Source organism: Cyphomyrmex costatus, unplaced genomic scaffold, assembly GCF_001594065.2.
Source record: "Cyphomyrmex costatus isolate MS0001 unplaced genomic scaffold, Ccosl1.0 scaffold296, whole genome shotgun sequence".
NCBI lineage: Eukaryota > Metazoa > Arthropoda > Insecta > Hymenoptera > Formicidae > Cyphomyrmex > Cyphomyrmex costatus.
In genome coordinates, this window is record NW_017277082.1 from 129,728 (window position 1) to 153,426 (window position 23,699).

The 23,699-nt window shown below is 32.5% G+C and overlaps 4 protein-coding genes across 5 annotated transcripts; 2 read left to right on the top strand and 2 right to left on the bottom strand.

Moving 5' to 3' along the window:
- Positions 1 to 987: 987 nt before the first annotated feature.
- Positions 988 to 4,397, bottom strand: LOC108775301 (protein phosphatase PTC7 homolog). The gene is made up of 5 exons (XM_018541628.1): positions 3,827 to 4,397; positions 2,433 to 2,612; positions 2,136 to 2,334; positions 1,726 to 1,982; positions 988 to 1,464 (listed from the first exon to the last, which is right to left on the bottom strand). The coding sequence occupies exons 1-5, from the start codon at positions 4,074 to 4,076 to the stop codon at positions 1,415 to 1,417; spliced, it is 936 nt and encodes a 311-aa protein (XP_018397130.1). The 5' UTR covers positions 4,077 to 4,397; the 3' UTR covers positions 988 to 1,414.
- A 686-nt stretch (positions 4,398 to 5,083) lies between these two features.
- twy (fas-binding factor 1 twitchy) lies at positions 5,084 to 8,882 on the top strand. Its single transcript, XM_018541632.1, has 13 exons — positions 5,084 to 5,211; positions 5,368 to 5,849; positions 5,949 to 6,143; positions 6,229 to 6,363; positions 6,602 to 6,801; positions 6,877 to 7,039; positions 7,135 to 7,426; positions 7,511 to 7,743; positions 7,832 to 7,975; positions 8,047 to 8,211; positions 8,274 to 8,395; positions 8,461 to 8,566; positions 8,791 to 8,882. Exons 1-13 carry the CDS (start codon positions 5,112 to 5,114, stop codon positions 8,863 to 8,865), a joined length of 2,412 nt encoding a protein of 803 aa, XP_018397134.1. The 5' UTR covers positions 5,084 to 5,111; the 3' UTR covers positions 8,866 to 8,882.
- On the bottom strand, positions 8,874 to 10,357 carry LOC108775303 (uncharacterized). 2 transcript variants are annotated; one of them, XM_018541631.1, is made up of 6 exons: positions 10,300 to 10,357; positions 9,962 to 10,116; positions 9,751 to 9,883; positions 9,557 to 9,677; positions 9,352 to 9,478; positions 8,874 to 9,069 (listed from the first exon to the last, which is right to left on the bottom strand). In XM_018541631.1, exons 2-6 carry the CDS (start codon positions 10,089 to 10,091, stop codon positions 9,008 to 9,010), a joined length of 573 nt encoding a protein of 190 aa, XP_018397133.1. In that variant the 5' UTR covers positions 10,092 to 10,116; positions 10,300 to 10,357; the 3' UTR covers positions 8,874 to 9,007. The 2 variants fall into 2 exon arrangements, with proteins under 2 accessions (XP_018397133.1, XP_018397132.1); XM_018541630.1 differs by lacking the exon at positions 10,300 to 10,357 and having other exon boundaries at positions 9,962 to 10,161.
- Positions 10,358 to 11,939: 1,582 nt separating this feature from the next.
- Positions 11,940 to 21,132, top strand: kto (mediator complex subunit kohtalo). The gene is made up of 12 exons (XM_018541599.1): positions 11,940 to 12,486; positions 12,713 to 13,476; positions 13,601 to 14,381; positions 14,875 to 15,200; positions 15,438 to 15,969; positions 16,054 to 16,647; positions 16,731 to 18,442; positions 18,567 to 18,995; positions 19,094 to 19,574; positions 19,900 to 20,177; positions 20,652 to 20,813; positions 20,917 to 21,132. Exons 1-12 carry the CDS (start codon positions 11,940 to 11,942, stop codon positions 21,130 to 21,132), a joined length of 6,822 nt encoding a protein of 2,273 aa, XP_018397101.1.
- The last annotated feature ends 2,567 nt before the right edge of the window (positions 21,133 to 23,699 follow it).

Sequence of the window (23,699 nt, forward strand, 5' to 3'; positions counted from 1 at the left end):
TGCCATTGTGACAGGGAGACTATTTTAAATTGTACTAAAAGGCATTTATTTATATTTATTATTGTAGCGAAGTGTAATCTAGGTAACATTTGCAAAGTACAAATCGTTAAATATAAACTATAAAGAAATAATATATACACACTTCCTATAATTTGTTCATACGTGTATATTATGTACTATATGAATATAACGAAGATTTTGCATTGGTAATTAATAACTGTCGCTTCTTTTTTTCGTTACCTTTTCATTGCGAGGACGATGGAAAGGTAATATTTTTTTTCTAATCTATTATATAATCAATTAGTCAATTACTCTGTAACAAAATCTATGTTTTATTTCTTCAAGATCTTCAACTATACAAATTTTTTAAAGCATGAGTTAAGTTTTAGTGTATTTTTGCATCTTGAATTTTTTCCAAGTACAAGTAATAATTAACTTGAATGTAAGTTTTTCTGTGATTCTGGTGAGCGCTATTATTTGCTCGTGTATAATTATGATCCTAAGCTAAACCAGTTGTGAATTTTTAACATAGGTCACCTTTGAATGTTAATGCAAATATATTTTACAGTATACTGATTTAAGCAAAGAAATAAGAAATTTAGACTCCCGTACGATTGCGAGGAATAATATTGTTCTAGTTCTAATAGCAATTTCTAAGATCCTCAGGGGGATTTTAAATCTTTTAAATTTATTTCTTTTGAATATTAATGTCTATAACGTTTTAATTTCTTAAATTTGCGCATATTTAAATCTTTTCTTATATCTTTGGCTTCCAGGATCGTAGTATGGCTTTTCCTTCGCACGATGTATTTCTTGAATTTTTAGCCCGATGAATATTTAATATATTATATTTGTAATTCTGAACGTGGATGTTAAATTTAAATTAATTTTGGAATTTCTGATCATTTCTCAAACATTATTGTAATATAATTAAAGACGATTATTATATAATTAAAGACGATCGATTCCTATTAGGTATTTGTATTAACTCTTTCAGTATCTTGTTAAGTGTGTGTAAAGACTATACATATAACGTAACAGTTCCGTTAATCTTGATCAATCTAGTCTCAAAATATTTTTTTTATTTCTAAATGTAAATGTTTTTTATATCTAAAGACAAATTTATTGAAATGTATGATATATGGCACTTCAAATGCTGAAGGAGTGAATCAACAAGTACATCCGCAATCGCCAAAGAGTACACGTTAATAATTATCAAAGAGCTGTAAAGAAAATAATAATGAGTAATATAAGAAATGATTTTACAAAACCATTTATTTCGATTTAAATAATAAATGATTAGCATAATAGGATTAATATAATGATGTATAACTAAATACATATACGCAATGACATGGACTATAATACAATGATCATCAGGGCTCTATTGTACACTTGTTTCTTATTGTTTTTATCATATCGCCACTGTTGCTAAAAGCACCGTAATATCATCCGGTTTACCACCTGAAAGATTCAAAATCTATCTTTGCATGCTCTTTTAGATATATTTACACATACACATATGCACACACACATTAAGTATCTTTAACTTAAATTTTATTTATTTTTATTTATATTGATGAATTAAGTCCAAGCGCAATCAATTCAAGAAAATTTTCATTTAATGTTAAATTTCTTCTATGTGAAAGAAAGAAAGGAGGGGGAGGGAGAGAGAGAGAGAGAGAGAGAGAGAGAGAGAGAGAGAGAGAGATTTTCTTTACATACCTATTGCATCGATCCCATTCTCACGGGCATTTTGAGCAAACGGAGACATAAAGGCGCCATCAAAAGCCAAACGACGCGCCATCCACGCTATCGTGTTAGCGACACACTGTATTTTCGTTGGATCTCTCTCGCCCTCAATTTTACGCATCTCGGTGACTAGCAACTGGTCAGGCACATTGTCGAATACCCCATCGGTTGCCAGAAGGATCACATCGCCGTCCTCGACACCAAAACTCGAAGTGTCGGCGGATTCTGGACTGAAAAGAAAGGAAACATAATTATAATTATAAATAATGCTTTTTCACGGTAATCTTGTGTATAACAAATATATAAAAATATACAGAGATATATAAACAGAATATATCATTATATATTTTTATATTATAGACATAATAAAAAAAAATATCTACCTGTCGCGAAGTACTAGATCAGAGTGTCCTGGAGGTGGCAATGACAATTGGAAAGGAGTATTGAAATAATGTTGTTGCTCTGAGGACCGATGTACTACTTCTCCCCTTCGTACGACTACAAAACCGCTGTCTCCTATATTGGCTGCATAAATGCTGCTCGTTTCTTTATTGAGAATTATTACACATGCGGTACTGCTACCTGTATGCCAAAGAAATAATCAATGTTAGAAATAATCTTAAAACATTTATGAATATATTATTATCTCTAATTTTTTTTATTAAAAGCAATTTGTTTACCTAATATTGGTTGTTTATTTTCTAACAATTCATAATAACTACGTGCTAATAAACCAGCTGGTTCTGTAGGTGTAAATCTACCCATGGAGACCAGCCTTTCACACGTTCTCATTAGGAAATTAGAAAACTCTCCTGGATCGATTCCATAGTGTCGCCATCCCCCTACACCATCAGCCACACCTGAAGCATAACAAATAATTAATACCCGTATAAGGTAAGTATCTAAAAAAAACTGCTAGTCAATTATATATATTTTTATGTATGAAACTTTACCTGAAAATTTAAAAACAAAATTTTTATACACATTATATATTTAATATAATTATATAATTTTAAGCAAAATCTAGATATTTTTAATAAGAATTATCTACGCATAGAATTGTTAACTTAAAATTATTATTTTATATAAATAATTTAATAAAGCATATTTATACCAACAAGGTATAACAATTATGCATTTTTATAGACGTACATAAGACTTAGTTAATTAGATACTTTATACTTATACAATCTTTTTATTTTTATTTTTTCATAATTTTCTTCTATTTTTCTTTGCTCGAATGAATATATATAGTTATTTAATTTTAAATATAGCAAATATACTATAATAATATAGTTAAAAAATATATCTTTTTTTTAACAATATACTTGAAATCTGAATTGTCTGTGATTTAAGAATTTCACATTGTTACAAAATCATTGTCCTTTTAGAAACAAAGTATAAATCCCATCTACAATTGCATAAGTGTAGTTGCCAAGTAATTGGTAGTAAGAAATGATCAATCATGATTGAATATTTGATTGGATTTTACAATTATACCTACTTATAGCTATGTTTACATAATTATAGAAAATGTTTTAGACCATTCTTTTCAGCTGTACTGAATAAATCATCGGTAATCAGATTGAAACAGCAACATACAAGATTTGAAAAAAGAGAGAAGAAAAAATCAAAAGTATAAAAATTAGTTAAAAGCCTAATCTACAATATGCTCTTTGTTTCCTGTTTTTCTTGATTTTTATCACTTCTTGCTCTTTTTGGATCTTATCCAATTTTTTAGTTTTCTGTTGTCTCAGATAAAAATTGACAAACTTCAGAAGAAATAAGAAATACATGAAAAAAATGCGATTGTCAATAAAACTATTGCAAAGAAGAAAAGAAGCATGAGGTAAGAAGCAGGAAAAAGAAGCAAAGAACATGTAGCTTGGACCGAAGAGAAATTCCTTAGCTACTTTATTGTCAGGCCTTTTGTTAGACCTTTAAAAAGATACGTGGAATTTGGAGAAAGAAAGACAAGAAGAAAACTTGGAGATGCAACTAGAAGAAACAAATTTAGTTAGTATGCATAACGCAAGCTTAGAGGAATTGGTGATCACAGGCACTTTGATCCCACCTATGACTTCGGCTGTCTTGAATCTAGCAGTAAACCAGGCATCGTCGCCAAACTGGCCTCTGCGTATCCGACTACGGGCAAAGTCCTTCGGAAAACCGCACACGGCGGAGACAAGCGAGGCCTCGTGGCGCCTGCTGCTCACGATAGCCGTGCTTGACTGTTGCTCGCTACTGCATGCAGAGCTGTAGCTCGCGATGCCGTTCCAGAGCGCGCGCGATAGCAATCGTCCAGTCCAGTAGATGGATTGCATTGCAATTTTAACACACGGATATTATCACTCACGATGACGACGACAAAGACCAGCGTGTGATCAGCATCAGCGAAATCGGCAGCATCACGGCACACATTCCTTTTGCTCGTTCTGTTTCACTTTCCGGCTCACAAATCTCACAATTATCTCGCCGACTCACAGTCGTTTCGATGCTATTGCCATCCTTCCTTTTTCTCTCTCTCTCTCTCCTCTCTCTTTTCTTTTTACGCGCCTTATTAAGATTCGCGGTCGAGGAACCGTGCGAAACTGGTCACGAGTCACGAATAATCTGTCCGTGTTGCTTGCACTTTTTGCACTCAATATCTGCGCATTTTCTCTTTTCAACGCCTAAATTATGTATATCTTTATTAGTTTAAAAATTTTTGAGGATTTCAAGCAATGGGAACAAACTTAATAGGTCTGTTCTAACTAAATGTTCTTGCACAGTTTAGCTTTCTTTCTTTTCTCATCACGTTAAGAGAGAGAAGATGAAAAGAGATAGGCTACGTTCCGTTTCAGGCATATGCGCGCATTTTATAATAGTGAGCGTTACGTATACTATAGGGGAATGCGCGCATATGCGTGAAACGGAACGCAGCCCTAGACTTCTTTTACACCGTAAAACCCTATGTTCATGATGGTAAAACTCGGTCCGAGTTCTTGGATCCAGAATTGTGTAGCCAATCAATATGTAGTTTTTACGGAAAGACAGTAAGTTGATTGGCTACACACATTTTTCGGTCCGAGAATTTGGACCGAATTCTAGTACCGTGGATGTGGACATACCAACTATCAACCAGGGTTTAGTCCGTGCCGTCCGCAGAAGTGATTAGGTGCATCCAGAAGCACGACCGCTCACTAAGCGCTCAATGAGCTTTTTTATCTGATTGGCATATTCCATTAGATCTAAAAATATAAACCAAACAGGTACAAGAGCTCACTTAGCGCTCAGTGAGCGGTCGAGCAGTCGTGCTTCTGAATGCACCCATTGAGATTATTATGTGAATGCGACGGAATGGTTAATGTTTGATAGAAATGTTGGAGGATATAGATAGTGTTGATGATAAACGTTTTAGTAATGCATTTAGAAAAAATCCACCCGTTGAAAATAGCAGGAAAAGAATTACATTTGCAGGTTTAATTAAAAAAAATTAATCAATATGCATTTTTATAAGTTATTTCTTTTTAGAAGTTATTATCTGAGTAGGGCATTTGAAAACGTTTAACAAAGTTTTTGTAGTTTTCTTATATTTTATAAATATATAGATTATTTTATGTTTCACTTTTATAGATGAGGATGATCCATTGGTCAGTTTGCTAAATGATAAGGAGGATTTGTTATCGAGTCAAAAGATTCCAATAGCAGCAAAAGAAAAGCGAAATGTACTAGATGATTTGTTCAGTAAGAAAACTTCTGAATTATTGAGTTCGAAGTCTGAAAAGGAGATTGGCTTGATGTCTGCATTAAATACTACAGAAATGGAAAGACCAAAGTCAGATGATAAGGCCAAAAAATTATCATTAATGCAAGATCTATTTGGAGATATGAATACAACATTACCATTGAAAGAATCAGTTAGTAAAAGATCTGTACAATTGGAATTGGATGTTACACAACATTCAGCTGAAGTTTCTAAGACACAATCACAGCATTCAACATATGCACCAACGTCTTTTGGAACAAGAGAATCTCGTAGAGGCAAAAGAACTTCGGAGATCATCAATGACCCTCTAGGATTATTTTTCTTGGATACATCAAAAGCTGAGCAGACTGTAAATATAAATTCTTCAGGTTTACATATGTTCTAAATGTCTGATAATATTTAATTTTGTTTTCTACTTATGCTTGATGATTCTCTTATAATTTCAAAGACAACAGAAAAACGTACAATGTCTACAGATCTTGATAAACAGAAATTAGAAATTAAAGAACATTTACCAAATTGGTTAGAACCTAAAAAATCAGAAGATAAGAAAAGTAGTGATTATGTTCAGGATAGAGTAACGCCTACCGAAGAATTATTTAGCAAACATAGGAGATCTAGTTCTGATAAAATTATTCAAGATGTAAGCAGTATCATGATATATAGTAAAAAATATTGTTTTAATTATTCACACATAATAAATATTGATAAACAATTATTCATTACAGATACCACAAGGCGATAAGATAATGGTAACTAAATCACTGCCACATGAGAAACAAAAATTGTCAAATTTATCAGATAATCAAGAGATAGAAATCAATGAATATGAAAAACAGGAAATTGAAGAAAATTATTCTAAAGCAAGTCTTTAAGAGTTAATCATTTTAATAAAAAAAATTTATATCTATGATTATTTTGTAATTAAAATTTATTTAAGAATGCCAATGGTTTATAGGTTATCACTGTTTCGTGATCTATTATTAGACATTAGCAATTAATCATGACACTGTGATAATCCATAGACCCTTTGGACATCTCTGAAGAAAATATTTGTGAAAATTTCAGAAATATAATTAAAATTTATATTTAATCTTGTAGCAATCCAACACAAAGGTTCCAATTACTTCTGATATAAATACAAATTCGGAAGATGTGCGTAGTATCCTAATTCCTAAAAGAATAGACTATGAAAAAACAATTCATAATTTAGAATTGGAAAAGTCTCATTTATCAGTGACATTACATAGCTTAAACGAAAAATATAAAAATGAGATAATGATTTTAGATGAGTCTTACAAGTAAGTAAAAGCTTGTTATTATATTAAAATATTGACAATTCTTTTTCAAAAATTTTTTGTACAATTGTTCCAAAGGCGGCAAATAGGATTCTTGCAAGAAAGAACAGACACTTTGGAAAAGAGAATGCAACAAGAACTTGAGTGTTTAGAGGCAGATTATGAAGCAAAGATTGAAAAGCTGAAAAGTGATAAAGTACAAATTGAAACATTTTATAAAGAAGAAGTGCAGAATTTAAAGGCATAAAATTTTCTTAATACTTAAAAACTGTCACTGTGACATTGATTATATTGCTATAATTAAAATTAATGTTTAACATGATTTATTTTATTTAGAAAGAACATGCACAATTTATAGAAGAAATTTATGAACGTCATTTTCAAAACGTAAAACTGCTGCAAAAAGAGCATTTTGACACAATAGAAAACATATTAAAAATGAGAGAAGTAGAGAATTTAGCTATGACAACCATAGCGACCCATAAGACTGACTTGCAAGATTTGTTACAAAAAGCTGATTTTATTATAGAGAATATAAAAATTGTGCAAGAAAAGACTGATCAAAGAGACGATCAAAGTGTAAAGTTAAGAGAACATTATTTAAAAAATCAGGAGGAAGACATGCAAAGTATATTAAGATGCTGTTATTTAAATAATTTAAGTAATTTAAATAATTTAGTTTTTATTCACTTTATGTGCAATTTTATTACAGTACAAAATGTAGAAATCAAGAAGCAACAGAAATTATTGGAACAAGAATATGAGAAAATAATGAAAGTAGCAGATAGATTAGATTCGCACGTTACACAATTAATGCTCGAATTAGAGAAAAAAAGTGTCGAGCTTAATAAAGCATTGGAAACATTGCAAAAAAGAGAGCAATCTTTGTCACATGAAAAAGAATTGTTTGAGGAAAAAGTACAATGGGAGCGTAATCATTTACAGGTAAGTGATTATTTAGTATAGATAATTAATACTTGTGTGAATATTATATTTCATAAACTCTTATGTATTATGTACAATATATTATAAGGCTTTGAGAGAATCTTGGTTCAACGAACAAGAGAAACAACTGAAAACTTTAACGAAGGAGAAAGGAATGATAGCAGCTAAAAAGAAGCAATATGAAGTTTTAAAAACAATAAAAAGTAATTCGGATAATATTACAAAGATAGAGGTAAAAGAGTACATCTATGTGTGAATTGGAATGTATATTAGACAAATAAAAAAATTACTTTTTTTTTATAGTTAGCAGCTGCTATAAAAGCAGCACAAGATGCCACTATACTTGCAAATCAAGACCGATTGAAATGGCAAGAAAAAATTAAATATCTTGAAGTACAACAACAAGCCTTACAGGAAAGAGAATACCGGCTTTTAGCACGTGCCCAAGATCTCGATAGTTTTACACAGGTAATGATATTCAAATGTACATGCGATATAATCGATGTTAACACAATTAAATAATTATCTAGATCGCTTTTGAGAAAAATGAGGAAGCCGTTAAATCACTGAGAGATGCTCATCACATCGAAAGTGAGCATAAAACTAAATTTGATCCCCATTACAGGAAATTTGGGGAGTTCAATTTGGCAAGGTAATATTTTGAATCAATTTTAATAATATAAGTGTCAACATTTAAATAATTTTTAATTTTCTCAGTGAAAAATTGACTTTGGAGAAAATAAAAAAAAGTACAAATACCCCATATAATTACAAACGAACGTTATCTAATCAACATGAGTTTCAAGTTACTACTCATTTTACAGTAAGATGAAAATAATTTTGTAAATTAATTTTACAAGAAAATATATATATATATTAGATACACACACGCGCACACACGCGCACACACACACACACACACACACACACACACACACACACACACACACACACACACACACACACACACACACACACACACACACACACACACACACACACACACACACACACACACACATATATATATATTTAATTGTTTTTCAGGAAGTTGTTGATCCTCAATTAGTAATGTTGAAGTTGAATTTGGATGATCAGTTGGATAATATTCAATATACATGACTGCCATGAAATTTTGATACAACACATTTGACATATACAATATCTATGACATACTTTTTGTATATATGTGTGAAAACTGTGTTTAATATGTTATATGTATATTATGACTAATAGACAATAAATGTGCACGTTAATATATTTATTACATGATAGTTGAACTGCTATCTGTTGACTCGTTGATGTTGGTTAAATTTATACTTCCATCTGAAAATAATCTTTAGTTGCTATATATCCTGATTACATTAAGTTGAAATATTTCTCTTATCATTATAAATGTACATTATCTAAAGCTACAGATATTGGCTATATTTAACAGAAATAGTTTAATTCCTTATGGATCTAAATGTATAAACCAATCATATTGAAGAATTTTACAACAATTATAAAATTGCTCTTTCTGCTAAACACAGCTATTATTACTTTAATGTTCAATAAAAAGCAAATTACTAATATTTTTATTAAGTGTTGATTAAAAATAAAACATACCTTCAGTATTACTACTACTATCTAAGAGATGTTTGAGTGCTACTATATTTTCCTTCAATGTTTCCAGCTGGGCAATACTACACTTTGTTTGATATAATTTGTTTCCTACAACTTCTGTACACATTGTCTAAAAGATTAGAAAAAGCATTAGCATACTTAAGAATATTTTTTATCTTCAGTACTTAGATAATTTTCAATATTTTACCACATCTTGAATCAATTTTAAAGGATCCACATTATTTTCTTTAACATTAGTGAGTGCTTTGTGTATATCTCCTATATTATTCAAGAATTCAATCGCATCAATGAACATTGTTGTCATATCTCTGAAAAAGAGTATTAAAATTTTGTAGTATATATGTACATTTAAAAATAAAAAGGTATAAGATTCATATATACTGTGCATAATCATGTGATACAGGCAAGCCTGAAATATTGTTTGTAGAGTGTATAATTTTATGTATAGAGTGCTTGTGTGACGTAATCATATTGAGATGTTTTGTGACGTTCTCCTTGCATTGTTCTCTCTCTCCTATAAACAATAGATTTATGCATTATATAATGTCAATAGCAAAACAATTCCAATTATAAACAATCTGGAACAGCTTACTTCTCAAGTCTTGCAATTCTTTTATTAACTTCCTATGCTCACTAGGCTCTACATCGAGATGTTCTAATTCTCGGTGATCAGCACACCTTTTCTGTTGTACAACTCTTATAAAACGTTCTATATCTTCCATGTCGCAGATCACGCACTAGTGTGCACTAGAAATAAAATGCAAAACAAGTTTCAAAAAATATCTCTATCACAAAATAATTACTTTTCAAATATATCTCTCAAAAGATCTGTCGATTTCATTTTAAAGAACTTTTCAAACAAACTTATATAGCCCTGCGCACAATCGGTACAATAAAGGAAACTAGTTTTGACCACTAGAGAAAACAAACCTAAGGCTGGGTTTATGCTTCGGATCTTAATCCTAAGATCCTAAAATTCAACCAATAAAGCTGCCAGTTCTAACCGAAATTTGAATTCTATTGGCTGAATTTTAGGATTTTAGGGTTAAGATCGAAGCATAAACCAGGCATTAAGGCCTAATATTCTGTGTACAATAGAAAAAATATTGGCTGCGTTCAGCAGAGAAAGCAGCTTTGCAACTGTTGTAAAATTCTTGAATATGATTCCCGCGAAAAAAAAGTTTATATATTCTAAATAAAAGTCTTATAAGTTCTTTATAAAGATTTCATCAAAATTCATATAAAAAAGAATTTATAAAGTCTTTATATAATCTTATAAATAAATGCATATTTGTATCTATATATTTTTAATATAGTTTATATTATAAACTTATTTAAGTTTAATAAATCCTTATTAAATCTTATTAAAGTCCAATTTATATAATGTAATTAAATCTTAATAAGTTTTTAATAAGAGTTGAATTAATATGTTTTAATAATATGCATGGTCTTAACGCAAGTTTTAATAAGTTGAATTAATAACTTAATATGGATCATTATATGGTCCAAATTAAATCTATATAAAGTTTTAATAAAACCACATTTATTGGAATCGTTATTAAGTATTATATTAAGTTTTAATAAAATTTATATTTAATTATATTAAATCTTTATATATATTTTTGTTTCGCGGGTTGGTTCATACATTTAGGTTCAATAAGGAACTTTAGACAATTCCGCAACAGGCCACTTTCACTTTTTACCAAGTTTATACAGGGGATTGATTCTGGTATCTTGAAACAAGGTGAAAATTGCAATGAAGCGAATTTTTACTAGAACATTTATAATTTCATTGGTCAATACCTAGTAATGCCTGGTTTATGCTTCGGTCTTAAGGACTTAATCCTAAAATTCAGCCAATAGAGTACAAATTTCGGTTAGAACTGGCAGCTTAATTGGTTGAATTTTAGGATCTTGGGATTAAGACCTGGAGCATAAACCAGGCATAAATTTGCTCACTTTTGTAATTTTCACTTTGTTTCGAGCTACAGAATCGACCCCCAGATTCGACTTCCTGAATATTTTCGATATTTTTATATCGAGTTGTGAAATATCGAACATTCGATATTCAATTATCGAATGGCGATAAACATGTCTATCTAACGTGAATTGACGTGATTTGCGTGAATTGAAACTGACAACTGTATTCGTATTGAACTGTATGTGGTTGAACAGTGTAATTTTTTGACATCAGCCAAGCTACTTTTGTGCGCGTGTTCGTAGATATTCTGAAAGAGAGGAAACGGAAATGAGCAGTGCAATTATGTAAATACGTTTACTCGCTCCTGATCCTTCGATCATGGATACATGTATTTCAATGATGCATCCTGCCTCGATGATACGGTGACATTAATAGCGTCATTGCAGCTTGATGCAAATGTTACAATTGTCATAATGCGTAGAAATATAAATAAAACCTGCGACGTCGGCGAATAGACGTTGCGTGACGTTGCGCGTATTCAGTAATTGGATACATAGGATGGCCCGTCATTAATGTTCAGCGATGCTCATGATCCTTATCGACTTTGTATTATTTAACGACTTTGTATCTCTTCGCGTCTAATTGTACCATGATGGGAATATTGTATGAGAAAAGGCCGCTGAAAAGGCCAAGATTGGGTCCCCCAGATGTCTATCCTCAAGAGCTGAAGCAAAAGGAGGATGAGCTTTCGCTTACAAATGTGAAACATGGCTTTATGGCCACCACGACCCAGCTAACAGATGAATCTGGAACAGGCCGAAATTATAACGTCACTGCTGCTAAAGTTGGTGCATATTTCAACGCAATCCTTGCCAAGAAGGAAGAGCTTGCGACGATGCCTGACACTGGTAGGAAGAGGCAGCAAATCAATCCCAAGGACAATTTCTGGCCAGTAACAGCAAGGACAAAGAATGGTATTGAAGCATGGTTCAAGGATCTTTCAGGTAGCAAGCCATTAGTTGCTCTTGCGAAAAAAGCTCCAAACTTCAATAAAAAGGAGGAGATTTTTATGATGCTTTGTGAGTATCAAGTACCAATGCTGAGGGCAGCTTGGTTTATCAAGCTTAGTTCTGCTTACACAGTTGCAGTCTCAGAAGCCAAGATAAAGAAGCGTCAGCTGCCTGATCCAACCACAGGTAAACTAATTCTATTTCTTGTTCATCAAGAAACTATTGATTAAAACAAAAATGTTAACGCAATTGAGAAATATGTAGAAAATAATATGAAGAGTTACTTAGATACTTGGATTATTAATATATGTTGTATTTTCATTAAATTTATTATATTACTTTTAGTATACTTAAATTTTATCTTTATATTTTGAAGAATATATTAAAAATATAGTTCTTTTTGTTATGGCAGAATGGACAGGTACTCTCATAAAATTTTTGAAAGACCAATTGTCTAAACTGCAAGAGTATTATCATATGGGCAATCATGTAGCTACTGGTAATAATAATAATAATAATAATATGACAAACAATTCCTGCAACAACAATGGGATTACTGGAACAAACAACAGCAGCAACAGCAACAGCAGCAGCAGCAGCAACAATAACAACAATAATAACAGTGTTAATAATAATAATTCAAGCAATAACACAAGCAATGGTTCTGCCAATAATCAACCATCCACACCTACCTCGAGCAGTCAATCTGCGACAGGTAGTACAATGAATGAGGAGCATAAATTAGCACTTAAACAATGGCATTATTGTGTACAATTGGCTAAATATATGTTTGAAGAAGGCTTATTGGATAGACAAGAATTGCTACAGTGGATTTTAGAATTGCTGGATAAGATTAGATCTTCTCCCTCAGAAGATGGCATATTGAAGCTTTTATTACCATTGGCTCTGCAATATTTAGAGGAGTTTATACAATCTGAATTATTAGCCAGACGATTGGCATATTTATGTTGTCGTAAGTTGGCACATATGTGCAATAATGTTGAGAGCAACAATAATCCACAGAGTCCGTCCATTACTAAAAATGAAGTTAATGGTAGCAAGGATACTGCTGTTGTTGTCCAAGGACCATTGAATGTCTTAACAGTTGCTTTTAATGATTATTTGACTTGTGCACATCACAGAGATGTAATTTACAGTTTATCTACTATAATACAGGTAAATAATAGTCTTATTATTCTAAATTGTATATTGTTAATTTATATAGTTTATCGTAAGAATTAATAATATTATATAAAAAAAATTATTGTATTACGTGATTAAGAAATTTATTAAATTTTAGGTTATAACATTAGAGTGTCCCACAGCATTGGTTTGGAACAGTGTTGGTGAAGGAAAGGCTCCCTCAGTTTTGAATGGATCGCCTTTAGATTATTTACCATGTCCTCCTGCAGCTTTGCCATGTCCACCCGCGAGTTCTGGTAATCCTACAATGAAACAGCTAAGAGTAGCACAAGAAAATATAAAAGCTCGATCTCAGGCAGCGGAAGGTAGATGGTCATGCGACAAGTGGCAGCAAAGCAGCGCTGGAACAACAACTACCAAAGTGTTAGCTGCATTAGATGCTCTTGACCGACACAGTTTTGATAAAATGGACGCTTCTAATTCGCTTGATACCTTGTATACAAAAATCTTTACACCGCCTCCAAAAGATAATTCTAGTGAACGTGACACAAAAACAGAATATAATCCACAACAGGATTCAGCAGTAGTTGAAATTCTGTGCGAATGGGCTGTAAGTGCTGAACGTTGGGGAGAACATAGGGCGATGGCGGTTGCTAAACTTCTCGAAAAAAGACAGAGTGAAGCTACTGGCGAGACTAACGATAATGATGATAAAGACAGCACGTGTAGTAATGGAAGTCCACCTGTGCTTCCAATTTTTCAACCGTTGCTTATGAAGTTCTTAGATGTGGACGCACCGGTACTCGATAATACTTCGAATCAATCTAAGGCTCAATTTACAAACTTAGTTCATCTGTTCTCAGAATTAATAAGGCATGATGTTTTTTCACATGATGCATATATGTGCACTCTTATTTCAAGAGGTGATCTTATACAAGGTATATATATTTATATAATAATATATATTTTATAACTTATGTAAAAAATATTACTTAAATATTTTAACACAATTTATAAAAAATAATTGTAATTGAGAAAGAGAGAGAGAAAGAGAGAATGATGTGAATTTACATTTTAAAATTAAAATGAGATGTGTTCTAAGTATATTTAATGTAATTATTTGTCGCAAGAGATGCTATAACATTATATTAAAAGTAAGTCATAAAGATATTTCAAATACAAGCATTAAGATTCAGTTGTCTTATTATAAGATTAACTTTAATCTTTGTTTAATTTACTATTCTAACTACTTATTCTTTATCTTTTTCTAACTCTTAGAAATAAATATAGAGCAAGTTTAATTGAGATTAACGTTAATTTTATATTAGTGGTATCGGGGCTAAATGATTCATTCCCGGTATCAATTACAAATATTCTAAACATTTTGACAAATTTGCCTATATAATTATGAAATTACTTAATTTTAATTAGGCCCAGTAGCTAGCAAACCCGGTACACCTAGCAACAGAGAACCAATCGATGAAGATAGTCTTTTTCCGGGTATAGATTTAAAGCCGACTAAATTGGAAGTATCAGATCACGGACGTACTATGGATTATGATGACAGTAAAATCGATGACGATTTAGATAAAATATTGCAACATATTAAAGAAGATCAACAAAATAGCATGGATGCACCAGATAGTCCCAAAGAGGATGCACTGACTGGTCACGGAGGTCATGAAAGTCTCGATTCAAAAATGCCATCGAGTCATAGTAGACATTTATTGTACACCACTCATTTTCCGCTACCACAAGTAATTTTTTAAATATATTTTTTTATATTAAATAAAATTTAAATGAATTTTTAAGTTTAATTAGTTGACATACACCCATATCTTTATAATAATACTTCTGAAATTTCTTATTTTGTTGTATTATTAGATATAGATTATAAACATTTACTACAGTATTAATATTGCTGAATTCTGCATATACATAATTTATAAACATTTATTTTACTGAATTATTATACATAAATATATATGTATTAGGACGAGACGTGTAGTCAACATGATTGTAATCAGCGACATGTATTGCTTTATGGCGTTGGACGTGTCAGAGATGAGGCTAGACATGTTGTTAAAAAAATGACAAAAGAAGTGTGTAAATTGTTTGGGAAGAAATTCAGTATCGATGTTGCGGAAGGAGGCAAAGTAAAGAAACATTCTCGAAGTGAATTTAATTTTGAAGCTGTTACTATGAAATTCCAAAATTTAAGTTATTTTGATCAACACGTTGTAACATGGCAATGTGCAACGCAAGTGATAGAAATGTTGAATACATTTGCATTAGCTGGTTCATCTTATTTACCAGTTCATGAGCATGTAGCCTTTCTATTCGATCTAATGGAACTAGCATTAAACATTTATGGTCTAATTGACGTTTGTATACAAATCCTGAAAGAATTACCCGAAGTGGAGGCACAATTAACAGCTAGAAACAGTCAATTAGTTCGAAGTTATACTACAAATCTAAGTTTGTATGTAGTCGGCGTATTAAGGAGATACCATTGTTGTTTATTATGTAAGTATTAAAAATGTTATTATATATATATATTTTTTAAATAATTTTATACATATATGGCATTTAAAAATCATAATGTTGTAGTATCTCCCGAACAGACAACAGCCGTATTTGATTTACTCTGTAAAGTAGTAAAACATGTATCAAATCCGAGCGATTGTAGTTCTGCCGAACGATGCGTATTAGCGCATTTATATGATTTATATTCAACGTGTTCTCTCTTGAAAACGAAATCACACGGAGTAGAGGCATTTAGTAATGCATATCCGAAAATTCGTGCTGCTCTCTATAGCACATTACAGCCAACGCCTTCGAGTCACGTTTATAATTCGCAATTTATGGTGGATGTCTTCACCAGTCCACGAAGAGGTGGGAAAATTGAACCACAATGGGCGAGACAGTTGAATGAGACACCGGCCAATCGTTATAGTTTTGTTTGTAATGCAATTGTTGCAGTTTGTAGCGAAACTGATAACGATAAATTAAACGATATTGCTATAACTTGCGCAGAGTTAACTGCTTGTTGCAATGCTCTCAATGCTGAATGGTTGGGAGTACTTATGGCACTTTGTTGCTCTTCCAATAGTTCTGCTTTTTATATCGACGTATTAAATCAAGTTGATGTACAAGATTTAAGTATCCACAATTCTCTAGCTATATTCACATCGATTTTAATTGGTAAGTGGGAAAAATGTTTCGCGCATTTATTAAAATATGTTTTGTGTGATGTTTGTTAATCTGATAATTTATTATGTTTACAGCAAGGCATTGTTTCTCTTTAGAAGATTTCGTTGTACACATAGCATTACCATCATTGGTGAAAACTTGTAACGACGGTCGTGGAGATATTGATATCGAAGTCGAAGCAGGTGCACGTTTAACTTGCCACTTATTACTGAGACTCTTCAAAACAGTCGAATGTCCGCAGCCAGCTTTATATTCGGTCAGTACGAGTCCTCATCCACTTCCAAGTGGAAATTCAAGAGGTTACAGCATAAAATTGAGTTGTGATAGGCACTTATTGGCAGCTGCACACAATAATATAAGAGTAGGACCAGTACTCGCGGTACTAAAGGCTATATTAGTTGTGGGAGATGCTACAGCTGCTAAACAACCTCCGAAGAAAGTTGATATACCTTTGAGCCATTCTACTAAAGGTGGCCCGGCCAGTGTTGGAGTTGGAGTTGGAGTGAGTAGCAGTGGGCCTGGTGAACTATCAATTAGTCACATTTTGGGAACTAGCGATATTTTAGGAGGTGGCGATGATCTTGGCCTTGATCTAGCAATGTCTTCATCCAGTAGTAGCGCCGGCATGACAACGGAAAATGTCAAAGGGTTTTCTGATTTCGCTCATCATGTTTTGCGTCAGATTTGTAGTCAGGAATGGGTGTTGGAAAGATGCTTACAAAATCCGGAAGAGCTTTGTCATCAAGATATGCTGTTAGATAATATGCTGACACCACGACAAGCTCAAAAATTATTACATATGATTTGCTATCCAGAAACGCCAACCGAAGCTTTTATCGATCAGAAAACACATATTACAAATATTTTGGAGAATTTGGAACAATGGAGTCTACGAATGTCTTGGTTAGACTTACAGCTTATGTACAAGCAATTCACCCCAAGTTCCAGTGAACTTTCTCAATGGTTGGATACAGTCGCAAAAGCTGCAATCGATGTTTTTCAATTGAACAATACCTCAAGTAATAAATCTGACAAAAAATCAGGTTCTATATGGTTAGTTGCTCCATTAGTCTCCAAGTTGCCAAGTGCGGTACAAGGTAGAGTTTTAAAAGTGGCAGGACAGGTATTAGAATCAGGTAATTGGTCGAAAACAGCAGGGCGAGAGAGAGGTAGATCTAAATCGCCTTCACTGTTTAATCACCAACCATTTCTGTCACTTGTATTAACATGTTTGAAAGGGCAAGATGATCAAAGAGAAGGTTTATTGACATCCCTGCATTCACAACTTTCGCAATTTTTAAATACCAGTAAAGAAGAAAAACATATTGGTTCCGAGGACCCTAAAACTAGAGAAGTATTACAAGACGCTTTGCAGTTAAGATTCAGTCTCGTTGGAGGTGTGTTTGATACGATACAAAGGAATACGACTGCTACGACGGACTGGGCGATTCTATTAGTTCAATTGGTCAGCTATGGTGTTATAGATTTGAATAATAATGCAGAATTATTTACAACCGTTATAGATATGTTAGCCACATTGATTCACTCTACGTTAGTATCAGATTCGCAGTCTGAGAAAGACGAAAATAAAAAACACTATCAAAATTTGATGAAAAAATTGAAAAAGGAATTAGGTGATAGAAATTCTTCGAGCATTCGTTTTGTAAGACAACTTTTACCATTACCGAAGTTGACTATGGAAGTTATTACATGCGAACCTGTTGGATGTTTGACTGACACTAAAGGCAATAAGATCGCTGGATTCGACAGCATCGATAAGAAACAGGTATATTTCGGTTTCTTTCAGTACGAATAATTTCTTTCTACTTATAGAAATATTTTTTTTCATTATTGCAAAAAAATATAATATTAACATATCTAAAATGTGTAATTGTTATACTTAAAATTAGGGATTGCAAGTATGCGATTCTCAAAGAGTATCGGCATGGGAACTCTTAGAAGGTCATAAAAACCCTGCGCCGCTTTCCTGGGCTTGGTTCAGAGCTGTTCGATTAGAACGCAAACCACTTACATATCAAAATGCGCATAAACTGTTGCGGTATCATACGCACAGTCAAATTCGTCCAGCCAGTCATTATTTAGATCCACCTCCATTGCCACCAGAAGATCTGGAGCCAGACAAGAAAGAATCGGAACCTGGCAAAGCGGACACTCCAATGAGTATTGATTCACCAGGTCGAGTCGGCAGCAATGTCGGTAACACCGGAATTGGTAATGTAAATACTAATGGTAAAGGAAAAGCCATGAAAAATAAACGACATAATAGACGAGCGAAAGGTGCCGCTACACCTACGACACCAATATCACAGCAGATGCAAGTAAGTTTAATTGCACGTAATAACATACTACAAGAGCTATCAAACAGAAATTAAACAAAGAGTTAGCTTCACATTACCTTTCTTCGTATTATTAACAGCAACCACCATCTCAATTGCAACAAATGGCATTTGGTAATCAACAAGCTCCTGTTGCGCAACAGCCCGGAATGTTTACTGGGCAACCTCCACAACCCCAACAGCAATGGTACAGTAATCAGCAAACTCATACACCCGCACAACAATATGGATACAGTCAACAGTTACCGCCTACACCGGTCGGTGGACCACGCTATGAGAGACCGGGGATGAATAATCAATCCAAACAAGCTCTATCGAATATGTTACGTTTGCGATTACCATCTAATCAATTTATGGGCTCGCAACAACAACCACCAACCGCTACACCAGTTGCCGGACCAGGTGCATTCCAAGGAATGCAGAGACAGTTCATCAGGCAACAATTGAGAGCGCAGCATGGAGCACCTGGCATAAATCCACAACAAGGCATGTTTGCAGCACAGCAACAACAGCAGCAGCAACAACAGCAACAACAAGGAATATATGCTGGAATTCAACAAGGTATAAATTAAGAAAAAGATCTCAGGATATTATCAATCAAGAATTGTGTTTAGTAGAAAGAAATAATACCTTATATAATTTTGTTCCTTCTAATTTAATTCCTTCTGATAATCTATTTCTAGTAGTCTTATTAAATTATCTACATTAATTCTTTTAACATTAAAATTATAATCAGAGCTTAAGAAAGTAAGAGACACAATGAATTGAAGTTTATCGAAAGATGGACCCAGTTATAATACATTAAATGCTAATGTCTTCTATTGGCTACAATAATAAAGTTTGCATAATTTTATTTGAGCGAACTTTGATTAATTTTTCTCTGCAGGTATGAATCAAAATTATGCAGGATATGGCGGACAACAAATGATGCAGCAGCAGCAGCAGCAGCAACAGACGTCGCAGCAAACACAACAGCAACAGCAGCAACAGTTGCTTCAACAGCAGCAGCAGCAACAGCAGCAGCAGCAACAACAAGGAATTTTAAACCAACAACAAAGTATGATGTTTCCTAATCAGCAGCAAATGATGGGTCCACAAAGAGGACAGGAGTATATGCCACAGCAAAGAATACAGCCTGGTGCTGCAAGGCCGCCATATTTACAGGTGTGTTTAAGTACATGTTTTAAACATTATAATGACATAAAGTAAATAATTCAAGTATAGCTCAACTTTTTTTATTTGCAATATTAGATCTGCTTTTTAAGTTTCATTGCTGCATTGAATTACACCAAAACTATCTTACTTTTATTGGTTTTTATCATACTTCAAATATATCTTGTATTTATTTTATTTTATTTTAAATATAACAAGTATATGACAAATGAGTGAAAGAACAGACCTGTTTTAAATATACAATACAAAATACAAATAGACCACATTTCAACCGATTTTATTCTGTAGCTTTCCAATGATATTTGTTATGTTTAGGATCATAATGACATTATTGAATACAATGATATAAACATAATGAGCTCTCTAAAATAAACCATTATCAAACGTAACGATTTATTGTAAAAATCTCATGATTGAATTTTGCAAGATTATTAATGATATGCTAAAATATATTTTGTTATTTAGGCGCCAAATGTAACAATGAACGCAATGGGACCAATGGGCACAGGTGTTCAAAACCAACCTGCTCCTCCGTATCGACAATCCGCTGGAAAACCGGGTGCGGTAGGCGTAACGGGGGTAGGCACGGCTAATGTCAGTTTACAGCAAAATCAACAATTCCAACAGGTATGGTTTATGATATATCATCATATCATAACATCATAAAATATATTACAGAAGCGCAATATTTGTAAAGAATTTGTGAAATATTGTTCTTATCTTTACATAGCAACAAGCGATAAATCAGCGTATGAGGCAACAGATGTTGGCTATGCAGCAGCAACAACAACAAGCTCAGCAGCAGCAAGCTGCACAACAGCAGCAACAGCAGCAACAAGGTGCTGCTGGTGGCCAACAACCAACGCCTCAACTCGTGACGCACTTACAGAGACACTTGAGTCAACCGCCGCAACATTCCTACCAACATCAACCACCACCTTATTAAAATAGAAAAATTGAATTTGTTTAATCTACCGATTAAACAATACACTAATGCAGTGAAAACAGATTTATTGAGTTCCAAATTTTTATATCGTTGAATTAGTAAACAAGGTTTACAAGTATATATACAGATATACAGATTGCAAAATTATGGTTGATATCGAATACCGGATATCAAGTATCTGAAAAGAATGTGACTCTGGATATCCGATATTTGGTTGAGTATTTGGGTAATTATTTTGCCGAATTTCGGATATTTTCCTAGATATTTAGATATTATTTTACAAATTCGCCAAAATTCTAAAAAAAAATGTAAGCAATAGCGATAATAATTTTCTTTATCTCTTCAATATGAAAAAGAAAAGAAGAACAAGATGTAAGAAGTTCAGTTGAAAAGAATAAAATTCTGTCAATAACGCAAACTTTTAATATTAAACAGTCGGATATATTGTTGGGTACTAATGATATCCGGTTATTCGATCAGATAATAAAAAAGGTATCGGATAATACTGAATACCACACATTTTCCGGATATCTGCTACATTTCTATTTGCAATAAAGCAAAAAGCATGTTCTAAAAAAGATTTTATTAGACTTGCTGTAATTTTTTATCGGCCAATATTTTATATGTATTTTATAATATTATATATATATGTACATATATGTGTATGTGCGTACGTGCGTGCGTGTGTGTGTTTATATACAGGATGTCTTAAAATTCGTGACTCAAAATATTATAGTAAAATAATTTCCGAAGAATTAAATATAAAAAAAGTTATTTGTAAATTTTTATTTGAATTTGAGTTTGGTATTAGAATTTTTACGGTCTTTACCACACACCTTGTATACATATTTAATGTATATATGTATATACACACGCAACACATGCACATACACACGCATACACATGCGCACAAAGTGTTCCTCAAAGAAAATATTTAGGACAATATGCTCGTGCGTAAATATAGCGGACAAAAAGTGCTTTATTATTTTGTATGTTTCACAATAATTAAAAGGATATTAATTTTTAAAGATCACCGAATTATAGCGCGTGTATCCGCTCGACCTACCACAAAATACAAGCATGTAACGCGATAGAATTACCTAGCACAGGGAGATTTCTATCGCTGTTGTACGTTGTCAATACTGCTTATAGTAAACTTCTTGCGTACCTAGCAACTTACGACATTGCGGTGAGATAAGAATGATAAGATATGCGCTTATATATTTGGCAACCTTTAAAAATTAATGTCACGTTAAGGTAGTTCTTTAGCAAATCGAGTTATACACACCATAGAAATATCTAATTTTTTTTAAGGATAAGGTATCTAAAACAGGCCACTAGAATAATTCACTTGTTTTTGACGCCTTATTCTGTATAATTAAGTTAAGATACTGAAATTGAAATACGCAAAATTCTACGGTATATTAACGACGAAATAAAAGGGCAAAAATATTGAAAATGTAACTTTCCACATATAAAACATTTACAATTAGTGACAGATAAGGTTTGGAGACGATTCTTTGATTAGCTGTACATACAAATCTTACCATAGACTTTCCTTAAAAAAACGAGATTATAATAATTGAAAAAATTTTATTACGATTATTTATTTATTACGATTTTAACACACACCACGCACACGCGCGCATACACAAAAGTAATAGATCAACGGCCATTCTGGAAAGATATTTATGTGCATATAAACTTGCGCGTATAAATTTAACTTTAATAAATTAAATCACGAAAAGTAAACATACTCTCATCTTATTTTCGTTCGATGTAGATGCTGATCTTCGGCAAATATTTTCGGCACTTTACTAAAGAATTACCTTAACTACTGCAGAAATTGTAAAATAGTAGAAAACTTTTCAACTCAGTTTAGTTCGCTCTGTTTGTCCTAAATATTCTAAGGCACCATGTATATATTTTTAACTATGTAAATACATAAACATTATACATGTACAGGGTGGTCCATTTCAATCCATCCACCCCAGTAGAATATCTCAAAATCTTTAAGTTTAAGACAAAAATGTTTCAGACAAACATTATTCAATTATAAGAGGCAAAGAAGTTAATGATTTCTTTAATTATTCTGCATATAAAACTATTAAGATAGAGATATCAAAAATCAATATAATTTACGAGTTATTTTATGTTTTATTCTGGCAAATATTGGTATGAAATATTAAATATCATATAAATGATTAATTTCTTAATTATACCTTAATTCCAATATAAACAGAATAATGAGATGAATCAATTGATGTAAAGGAAATACATAGTTGCTTTAAGAAAAGATATGTATGCAACTTGGATAATTTTTTAAATTAACAATTATGTACTTAGTATCTTATGATTGTGTGTATAAAAGCATTGTCAATACGCGCACAGAATAAAGTAACAGAATAAAATAACTGAAAACTATTTTTATTTTTCGATATCTCTACCATAATACTTTTATATGCAGAATAATTAAAGGAATCATATTATGTAATATTCATGTTGTTTAAAAAAAATAAATGGAGATGACCTTGAAATTTCTTTAGCGCCTCCATCTAGAAAAAAAT

Coding starts and splice junctions, on each gene's coding strand:
- LOC108775301 (XM_018541628.1), bottom strand. CDS start 4,076: ATGCAATCCATCTACTGGACTGGACGATTGCTATCGCGCGCGCTCTGG. Junction 2,613..3,826: donor CAAGACAGCCGAAGTCATAG/GTGGGATCAAAG, acceptor GTTATGCTTCAG/GTGTGGCTGATGGTGTAGGG. Junction 1,465..1,725: donor GAATGGGATCGATGCAATAG/GTATGTAAAGAA, acceptor TGAATCTTTCAG/GTGGTAAACCGGATGATATT.
- twy (XM_018541632.1), top strand. CDS start 5,112: ATGTTGGAGGATATAGATAGTGTTGATGATAAACGTTTTAGTAATGCA. Junction 5,850..5,948: donor CATCAAAAGCTGAGCAGACT/GTAAATATAAAT, acceptor ATAATTTCAAAG/ACAACAGAAAAACGTACAAT. Junction 8,567..8,790: donor AAGTTACTACTCATTTTACA/GTAAGATGAAAA, acceptor ATTGTTTTTCAG/GAAGTTGTTGATCCTCAATT.
- LOC108775303 (XM_018541631.1), bottom strand. CDS start 10,091: ATGGAAGATATAGAACGTTTTATAAGAGTTGTACAACAGAAAAGGTGT. Junction 9,678..9,750: donor GTATCACATGATTATGCACA/GTATATATGAAT, acceptor ACTCTTTTTCAG/AGATATGACAACAATGTTCA. Junction 9,070..9,351: donor TAGTAGTAGTAATACTGAAG/GTATGTTTTATT, acceptor GATTATTTTCAG/ATGGAAGTATAAATTTAACC.
- kto (XM_018541599.1), top strand. CDS start 11,940: ATGATGGGAATATTGTATGAGAAAAGGCCGCTGAAAAGGCCAAGATTG. Junction 14,382..14,874: donor AAGAGGTGATCTTATACAAG/GTATATATATTT, acceptor AATTTTAATTAG/GCCCAGTAGCTAGCAAACCC. Junction 19,575..19,899: donor ATATGCTGGAATTCAACAAG/GTATAAATTAAG, acceptor TTTTCTCTGCAG/GTATGAATCAAAATTATGCA.